This window comes from Symphalangus syndactylus, chromosome 20 (assembly GCF_028878055.3).
Source record: "Symphalangus syndactylus isolate Jambi chromosome 20, NHGRI_mSymSyn1-v2.1_pri, whole genome shotgun sequence".
NCBI lineage: Eukaryota > Metazoa > Chordata > Mammalia > Primates > Hylobatidae > Symphalangus > Symphalangus syndactylus.
The window spans coordinates 60,668,456-60,678,033 of NC_072442.2; the positions used below are offsets into that span (position 1 = coordinate 60,668,456).

At 54.2% G+C, this 9,578-nt stretch overlaps 1 protein-coding gene across 1 annotated transcript; it reads right to left on the minus strand.

Annotated features, from left to right (window-relative positions):
* Nucleotides 1–1,661: 1,661 nt before the first annotated feature.
* Nucleotides 1,662–8,513, minus strand: ATP1B2 (ATPase Na+/K+ transporting subunit beta 2). The gene is made up of 7 exons (XM_055257517.2): nt 7,801–8,513; nt 5,947–6,075; nt 5,504–5,608; nt 5,192–5,397; nt 4,756–4,812; nt 3,829–3,927; nt 1,662–3,723 (listed from the first exon to the last, which is right to left on the minus strand). The coding sequence occupies exons 1-7, from the start codon at nt 7,910–7,912 to the stop codon at nt 3,559–3,561; spliced, it is 873 nt and encodes a 290-aa protein (XP_055113492.1). The 5' UTR covers nt 7,913–8,513; the 3' UTR covers nt 1,662–3,558.
* Nucleotides 8,514–9,578: the final 1,065 nt, after the last annotated feature.

Below are 9,578 nucleotides of genomic sequence, written 5' to 3' on the forward strand. Positions count from 1 at the left end.
AATTTAAAATGAATTAGCGCTCTGCCAGGGGAAGTACTCACATATGATATTTACTGAGTGGGAAAAGTAAGACGCATGAAAGTGTGTATGGTATGGCCCAATTTTGGTATAACAATGACCAAAACCCAGTGATCCTTTTCTATATGATGAGGGGTGTGTGTGTGTGTGTGTGTGTGTGTGTGCATGCATGTGTGTATATTATGCATTCATGATAAAATTGTGTATAGATGGATGCATGTGTAATAAAGCTATTTTTTAAAACAAATACTAAGACCAATTCATTGCAAAAAGAGAAAAGGCCCCGATAAGAAAATAAAAATTAGCTATAAGCCCCTCCCCTCCCCCATATACCACAAGAAACATCATATATTTTTTTCTATCCTTATGTGTGTGTGTTTACTTATTTATTTATTTATTTATTTGAGACGGAGTTTCGCTCTTGTTGCCTAGGCTGGAGTGCAATGGCACAACCTCAGCTCACTGCACCCTCTGCCTCCTGGGTTCAAACGATTCTCCTGCCTCAGCCTCCCAAGTAGCTGGGACTACAGGCATCTGCCACCAGGCCCGGCTAATTTTTTGTGTTTTTAGTAGAGACGGGGTTTCACCACGTTTGCCAGGCTAGTCTCGAACTCCTGACCTCAGGTAATCCTCCCACCTCAGCCTCCCAAAGCGCTGGGATTACAGGCATGAGCCACCACGCCCTGCCTGTGTGTTTACTTTGCACAAAATTAGGATCTTATAGTTCATATTGCTTTTTTTTTTTTTTTTTTTTTTTGAGACAGAGTTTTGCTCTTGTTGCCCAGGATGGAGTGCAATGGCACACTCTCGGCTCACTGCAACCTCCACCTCCCGGGTTCAAGCGATTTTCCTACCTCAGCCTCCTGAGTAGCTGGGATTACAGGCAGGCACCACCACGCCCGGCTAATTTTGTATTTTTTTTTTAGTAGAGACGGGGTTTCACCATGTTGGCCAGGCTGGTCTTGAACTCCCGACTTCAGGTGATCTGCCCGCCTCAGCTTCCCAAAGTGCTGGGATTACAGGCGTGAGCCACCGCGCCCAGCTCATATTGCTTTGACATTCATGTTTCTTCTAGTCAACTTTTCTCATCTGTCTCTGAGCATTTGCTGATGCTCTTTTCTCTCCAAATCACCCCTCTTTTAAGCTCCCGTTAAAATGCTACCTCCTCTGAGAAAGCTTCCCTTTAACGTGCCTGACAGACAGCAGTTGACGGCTCTGAATTTTATCATCACAGGCTCTCTCCCTTTCCTCGAAGCATGTTTAGGTCTACCTTGTATGAGAGTTTCTCGTGTGCTCCTCATCTCTCCTGTTAAACTGGGGAGCTCCTTGGGGGCAAGATCTCTGCCTCTTTCATAACTGTGTCCTCACGGTGCCTAGAATGCACACAGTAGGCACTTCGTAAGCATCACTGTACAAAAGGGATGTAGGCTTCCTGCCTCTCTTGTATGGAGTCATCTCAAGATAGTGCGCACTAAATTAGTCAAGGCGAAGTGGGTAGATGCTCGGACACTGGAAGGAAGAGATCAAAGCTGGGGAGCGGCATCCAAGGCCTGGGGGATCCCCTTGGGACCACCCAGATCCACCCTCCACTCCTTCCCTGGGCTCTTCCAACTGCTCAGAAAGGAACAACCCACACACAGGGCTCTGTGTATGATATATATTTATATATATAATTGCTCTCATTTTATTTTACTTAATCCTCTTTTTACAGTAGATCTGACACAGGCATTAAATAACTGCAGAGAGAGACCATGGTAGGGCGGGTGCAGGAAAACATGGGGGCCCGAAGGGAAGAAACACAGATCCAGCTAGAGAAAAAGGGAAGGGTCCACCTGTGGGTGGAGTGTGGAGGCTGCAGCAGTAAAAAAAGAAAAAGGAGGTTAGAGAGGATGAGGAAGTGAAGGGATGCTGGAGGACAAAGGGTTAAAATGCCTCTACAGCTACAGAATATTCAGAGCAGGAGGCAGGAGGCCCCTCATTTGACATTCTATGGGCATTATGGGTTTTTTTGTTTTTGATTTTGTTTTTTTTAAAGGCAAAGGGGTCTGAAGAGATGGAGCCAAGACATTCAGAGGCTAGATTTGGAATTTTCAGGCCGGCATGCGGAGGAAAGGGAAGGAGTTAGTGATTAGTTGATAACTTGCTAAGAGAAGCCAGAGAGAGGATGGTGGGGGCAGATCTGGGCTCAGGGTAAGGAGATGGAATAGTCCCAAAGCCAGCCGATGTTTCCAAGGTGGCCACTGGGGACGGAGCCAGAATGGCCACCCCTCCCCCAGAGCTCCCTGGGAAGTGGAACTTGAAGGATATTCTGGGAAGGCGAATGGGGGAAGGGAGCCATCCATAAAAACAAAGTGGATATTCAGCCTAGGTCAACCCCGCCCCTCTGGGTAGCAGCTATTTGGGTGATAGAAGGGCCTAGGAGGAAACTGAAGGCCAGGCACAGTGGCTCACGCCTGTAATCCCAACACTTTGGGAGACTGAGGCAGGTGGATCACCTGAGGTCGGGAGTTCGAGACCAGCATGACCAACAAGGAGAAACCCCCATCTCTACTAAAAAATGCAAAAAAAAAAAAAAAAAGAAAGAAAGAAAGAAAGAAAGAAATTAGCCGGGCGTGGTGGCGCATGCCTGTAATCCCAGCTACTCGGGAGCCTGAGGGGGGAGAATCGCTTGAACCTGGGACGCGGAGGTTGCGGTGAGCTGAGATTGCGCCATTGCACTCCAGCCTGGGCAACAAGAGCGAAACTCCATCTCAAAAAAAAAAAAAAAAAGAAAGAAAGAAAAACTGCTGAAGTCGGGGGCTGCTAGACGATTTTCAGGAAGGGTCAACACAGGCCTCGCTTCCAGTCCCTCATTTCCCAGCTCACAGAGTCACCAGAGGGTGAGAAGCAGAATGTGCCAGCAAAGAGGCAAAAGGCCACAGAACCACCTTGTCCTCAATTACAAAGGGGTGCATTTCAGAGGAGGGAATAGGGATGGAGAGGAGGAGAAGACCTGCCCAGGAGCCAGATAAGTTCAAAGTCACCAAAATGGGGATTGTGTAGACAGGGAGAAAGTGTGAGAGATCAAGAGACAGTGGCTAGAGCTTAGGAATGGAAGGAGGGAGTGCCACATTCATCTCTGGAAGCAAAGGGGTGAAATGAGATGCATGTGCACGTTTGTGTGTGTGGGGGGCGGTGTAGGTGGGTGGGTGGGTCAGTGGGCACTTCCTATAACTCTCAGGGGATATGCAGGCAGGAGAGTGGATAGCTCTCACAGCTAAACCAGAACTAGAAAGGCTCCTAACTCCTCTGTGGCCATCTTAGCCCAGCTCCCTCTCTGACTGATCTGAGGTTGGGAGAAGTTGGTGGGAAAGGTGAGTAACAGGGAACCGCAATGGACTTCAGGCTGGGTTGAGAAGTCAAGGAAAAGGGTGTGAGGCTCAGACAAGTCATAGCTCTGTTATCAAAAATACCTTTGGGGTGGGTGAGGGAGGGATCAGGCAGGGTCAGGGACATTCCAGGAGCATCCACAGGAGAGAGATGGGGTGGGAGGAAGGGGCCTCAGGTTTTGTTGATGCGGAGTTTGAAGGCCACGCGGCCAGCGAACTTGTCTCGCTCATCATCTGTGGCGATGTTGGCGGCGTTGATGCGACATTCTACATTCACCTCCACATTGGGGGTCACATTCAGGAACTTCACGGCCACCAGGGGCTGTGTGTAGTTCACCTGGGCCGGAGGAGCAGTGCAGGGTCTAGGCCTGGGGCAATGCGGCCTCCTTCCCTAGCTCACCACCCGCACCCGCCATCAGCCTGGGCCTCCCTTGGGACTTACGTGGAACTTTTTGCCATAGTAGGGGAAGTACATGAGGTCGATGTTGCCGTTGGCAGGGAACATGACGAAGTTTCCAAGATTCTCAGCATCTTCATCTCGCTGTGGGGGTGCAGGAAGATAGGGGGCGAGCCAGTTAGGGATGGCAGGCACCCAGGAGCTCACCAGACTTCCATTTGTTCTTTTGTTCTTCCTTCGCCCTCAATTATTCCTGTCTCAAGTCTGCCTCCCTGGAGCTGTGAGTCTGTGTGTGTGTCTGCATGTGCGTGTGTAGATGAGGGGATGGTCTGTCTCTGTCATCATTCTAGGAACTCCTGAAGGCTGCTAATGGCGCGAAAGCCTCCTACTCCACTCCTACCCCAAGTTCTTACCCCATCCTCAGGAATCAGTTTCTGGAGCAGAGCCAAGAAAGAACAGATACATGATTAAGGGTTGAATAGGAAGCAAGGAAGGGGATGTGGAGGGAGCAGCAAGTTTCTAGAAAGGACAGACCGGGTGGGAAGGGGGGAACAGGGTCCCAAGGACAACGAAGTGGTGGCAGATGGTGCTAACAGATCAGCAGCTACCAGACACCTAGAAGGAACTGACGGGTGGGGGCCATATGGGAGACAGAGCAAAAGATACGGACAATCTGGGAATGAAGGAGAAGGTGGAAGCGTTAGGGAGAGAAGCCAGAGGCCAGGGCGTTGGTGGAGGAGGGCGTGTGTCTGGCCCCTAGGAGAGCAGGCCTCTGCATCCTAGAGAGAAGCAAGAGGAGTGTGAGGCCCTCGGAGTTCAAGCTACAGTGGAGCCCAAAAGCCCACTCTTACCCCCTTGTTTGTATGGTGATGGGGCCTCTAGGAGCAAAGAAGATAGGGAGAGACAGGTGAATTACACGGAAACCATGAAGGACACTCAGGTGAGCTGGCGGACAAGGCCCAATGAACTCACCTTCCCAGCACAGGTAACATTCATGCTCTGGTTTGCTCCTGCATAGAAGTTGATGACCTGGAGTGAGGGTGGAAGGTGAAGAGAGTCAGAGGAAGTTGTCAAAGATGGGCATCCAGACCAAGCTAAGCCGGGGACTGTAGTCCTAACTACTAGGGAGGTTGAGGCGGGAGGATAGCTTAATTCCAGGAGTTCAAGGCCAGCCTGGGCAACATAGCGAGACCCTGTCTATCCTGTCTAAAAAAAAAAAAAAAAAAGGCATCCAGCCTTCTAGCTGCAGAGCTTAGCCTCCAAGGGCCCCACCTCTCTTTTCCTCTCAGCTACACAAACATCCAAGTCTCTCTCATGCCCATTAGCCCCAGTGAAAGGATGCAACTGTCTGCAGGTGGTGTCCCCAGATCCTTCCTCCGTTCACCGTGGGGACCAAGGTCATAGGTACCCGGTTCATCTTGATGAAGACACAGGGCTGCCCAGTGCTGTAACCATAGTGGGTGGGGTCCCCGATGCCGGAGCAGTTGCCTAGCTGGGTCCGGTTGAATTGGCAGGCACGTTTGGGGTAGTTGAGGACTCCATTATCTGGCTGTTCGTAATAGCGCCCAGGGCGGCAGACATCATTCTTTTGGGCTTGGATAGAGTCGTTGTAAGCTAAAGAGGTGGGAGGGAGAGAGTCAGGGGCCAGATGTTCCACTTCCAAGGTCCCCAGTCCCCTGCCCGAAGTCTTGAACTGACACATAACCAGGCCCACACTCACGCTCCAAGAACTTGTTGAGCTTCTGAACATGCTGGTCCCAGCTTTCAGTGTCACTGACATTGACAATGACATCAAGGTTCTCAGTCTTGGGGCGAATCATCAAGCCTACAGCCGACAAAGGCAGAAGTTGGGAGTATCTATAAGATGAGGGGCTGCACACAGAGGGAAGAAAATGGACACAGGGAACACCAGGGTGGGGACAGCAGTGAATATCTGAGATCGTCTTCATGGGAGGGTGATCTGTGGTTGTCTGCCACATGACCAAATCACACAGCTCCCAACTGCAGGAAATGGGAAGGTGGACAGATTTCAAGAAGAACTTCCCAGCACGTGGGGATTGGGTCATCAGAATCAAACTCCTGGAAGGAACTATGAGTTCCTTCTGGAGGTTTGGGGGCACAAGAGCAGTTAGAGTAGCGGGCAGGGGGAGCCTCCACACTCACCCGGTGTGGCCAGTCGGTCCTGGTACTTGGGGGTATGGTCGGAGACAGTCTGCAGCATCACCCACATGGTGAGGGTGAACATGGCGGTGAGGAACCCATAAAAAACGAGGTAGAAGAGGAGGATAAAGGCTAGGGAGGAGGAAACAGGGTCAGCAGGGCCCAAGGTTCCCACCATAACCTCACCTATCCCCACGCACCCCTCTACCCACTCTGAAGTTCTGCACTGGGACTGATCACAGAGCCACAGGGATGTCTTAGAGCCTTCCTCTGGGAGCAAAATGAGACAAGCTGGAAACAGGCGGTTGTGTCTGGCTTCTAGCCATGACTCCCAGCCCCCTCCTTGTCCTAGGGCACAGTGAAGCCCGACCTTGTGGAGGTCTGTTATTTTGCCTCCAATTCCATTTCCAACTTCTCAACCATGCATAGTCCTGACAAGGCACACATCTGTTACCTCTGCATTTGTACTCATGCTCAAAGCTGTGCTAGCACGGTGACTTTTTAAGCGGGTACTGGCCACCATTCACAAGCAAACCCTCATACCACCCCGCAGAGCCTGGACCCTCAGATTTGAATAGGAAAATCTCTCTCCTGGTGCCCTTCAGAAGCCAAACTTTGAACACAGTTCCTGAAATGAAAGACCTAACACTCTAGCCTAGCTACAAATCTCTCAGAGACAGCTTGTTAGAAACTTCAACAGCCACCCCACCCTCAGTTCACACCCAGCACCCTGGGCAGAGGCAGGGAGGAAAGGCAGAATCTCCCACAGCCTTCCCTTAGTGGGATCTCTCCATGGCTCCCCCGCCTGACGTGAGGGCCCAAGGGCCAGCTGTTCCCACCACCCTGGACTCCCAATCCTTCCATCTCAGAGGACACTTCTTCCATGAAGTCCTCTGGCTCTCCCAAGCATTGCTGGATTCTTCCCATCCCAGGGGCTGGAGTTGGAGTTCCCTGAGGGAATGGATTGCATGGGACCCACCTCGTGTAGGCTGCTGAATGGGTGCCCAGTGTGGAAAGATTGTAAATCGTGTCACACAGTGTCCTCTGTCCCCTGTGTCTCAACGTCCCAGGTTGACTATCCCTCCTGGAAAAATTCCACCCCTCACCTGCACCGGTCACCAGACCCCCCCACCACCGCCACCCCCGGCCACTACAACTCCCTGAGTCCTGCCATGGTCAGTCTGGGGAGGCTCCCTAGTCATCCGACTGTCACAGACACCTGGCTGGCTGATGCACGCAAATCACCACAGTGACCACTCCTCCCTCCACCACCGACATGGGAGCAAAACCAGCAGCCTCGGAAAAACTCATACTATCAGCAGCCCCCCAACCCACAAAGCAGTCCCAGAAGGCTCCCAAGGCCAGGCGGTGGGATACAGACAACTTCCGCCGTGAAGAACCCCCCTAACACACCCCCCCAAGACCCGCCCCCTCATGAACGTTCCCAGGGTCCAGGGGGTGGGCACAAGCTAAAAATAGACGGGGCTGCGGAGCTAGTGAGAGCGGGAGGGAGGGAAGGGGCGCTCTTTGGAGGTGGGGGGCGCCCGTGTGGAGCGGACAGGCCCCGAGAGGGAGTGTGAACGCCGCAGCGCGGACACGCAGGCAGAGCTGGCGACCCCCCGCCCGAGGGGGCTCCGCGGGGGGCGGGAAGGCGGCTGTGACCTACTTTCTCCGCCTCCGCACGGCCAGCCGGGGAGATTAGACTGGCGATTCGGCCCCCTCCCAGCCCAGAGCCCGGCAGGGAGGCTGGACGCCGGGGACCCGGGAGGGGAGCTGGGGCCGCTTCGGCGGGACCCTGCGCCCCCGAGGCGTCGCCCAGCGGCTTCCCCCCGCCCCTTGCGTGCCGGCCCTGCGTACCCCAGCTGGTCCCGGTGCGGCCCATAAACTGATGCGTCCTCGGGTTCCACACGAACTCCTTCCACTCCTCAACCACCTGCCCGCAGCTCTTCTTCTCTTTCTGGATGACCATCTTGGCGGCGCGGGGCGAGTCCGGGGGCCGGGCGGGGGGTTGCGGAGAAGCGGGGGCGCCGCGCGCTGAAGCCCTCTACACACCCAAAAGCGCGGGGAGCGAAGGCGGCGGGGGCAAAGGAGACCCCCCTCAGATATGCAGCTGCTGGAGATTCCGGGGTGCACGGCCACGCGCTGCGGGGTGCAGGCAGCGTGGCGGAAGATGCACCGATCCTAGGCCCCCAACTGCGATGAAAAGGGGTGCTGTCAGAGCAGGGGAGAATAACAAGAGGAAGGGGTATGAATGCAGCTTCACTCCCCCCCCAATCGTCTAGAAACAAAACGAAAAGGGGTGCAAAAACAGACGGCTACAAAAACCGAGCAGAACGCAGGAAAAAAGCGGGGTACAAAAAGGCAGAGAAAGGTGGGGGAGGCGGCCGCCCCGAAATCCAAGATGCAAAGAAGCTGTGGAACGAAGCTCAAGGCTCCCTCCGCCAAGCGGAGACCACTGCACCAGTGGTGGCTCAGCCGCGGGGGTGGGGCGGGGACGCGCAGTTGGGGGACAGCCAGGGATGGGGGGCCCCCCAGGCGGAGGCTCCGCTCCTCAGCAGTGCGGGGCCCGCGGTCGCCGAGCGCGGTCTTTATACTCTGCGGCTCTGGGGGTGCCCGCCCCCTTCCCACCCCCAGAAGCTCCGCCTCCTCGCCACTGGCCCAGGCGACCTCATACATATGTAAATATGGAGAGGTTGGGCCCGCCCCCCTGACTCCTCTTAGGGACCTGGTTGTCTCTCCATTACCCCCACCCCAGGTACTAGACTGGGACAGGGTGGGAGGAAGAGATAGAGGGCGTGTCCGGGCGGAGTACAGGGAAAGATAACCCCAGAGAAACGCAACGACAGAGAGAGAGGCTGATACATGCTCAAAGGTGGGGGCCCCAGGCAGGGAGTTAGAAAGAGACTAAGATACAGATGCAGCGGAAGAGTCCGGGAGCAGACGGGGCAGAATGTCAGAGGAATAAAGAGCTAGAGATCAAGAAAGAGAGCGAAGAGACCAGCCGGGAGGCTGGCCGAGCCAGGAGGGAAGCTAGGACAGGCCACGCAGAGATGGAGAAAGGCCACCCCCAGAGGGACGTTCCCCTGTTGGGAGCCGCTACCAGTTCCCCAGACGCCTCCTTCTCCAATCTCACAGCCCCTGTCCACACCACCTGGCTCTGTCCACGTGCAGAGGCTTCCCCATCTTCCCATCACGTCTCCCTGAAGCCCTCTCAACACCACATTCCCAGTCCCCAGCCCTGCCCTGAGACCCCAGCCCTGCAGCCAGGTCTACTTCGGTTCTCTGCCTCCCGGCACCCGCACCCCCACGTCTGAACTCACCTCCTTATGTGTCTACTTGGGTCAACAAACATTTATCGAGCACCTCTATAGACTGTGTGCTGTAGCCCTGGGGAGGCCAGAGAGGTGACACTGAAGGCACAGCTCTCATGGGGGCTCACAGTCTAGGGCGGGAGTATACTTGCTCTAAATACCACATGTTAAGAATCATTCTCTCAAGCCGGGCACGGTGGCTTATGCCTGTAATCCCAGCACTTTGGGAGGCCGAGGCGGGCAGATAACGAGGTCAGGAGTTCGAGACTAGCCTTGCCCACATGGTGAAACCCCGTCTCTACTTAAAAATGCAAAATTAGGCCG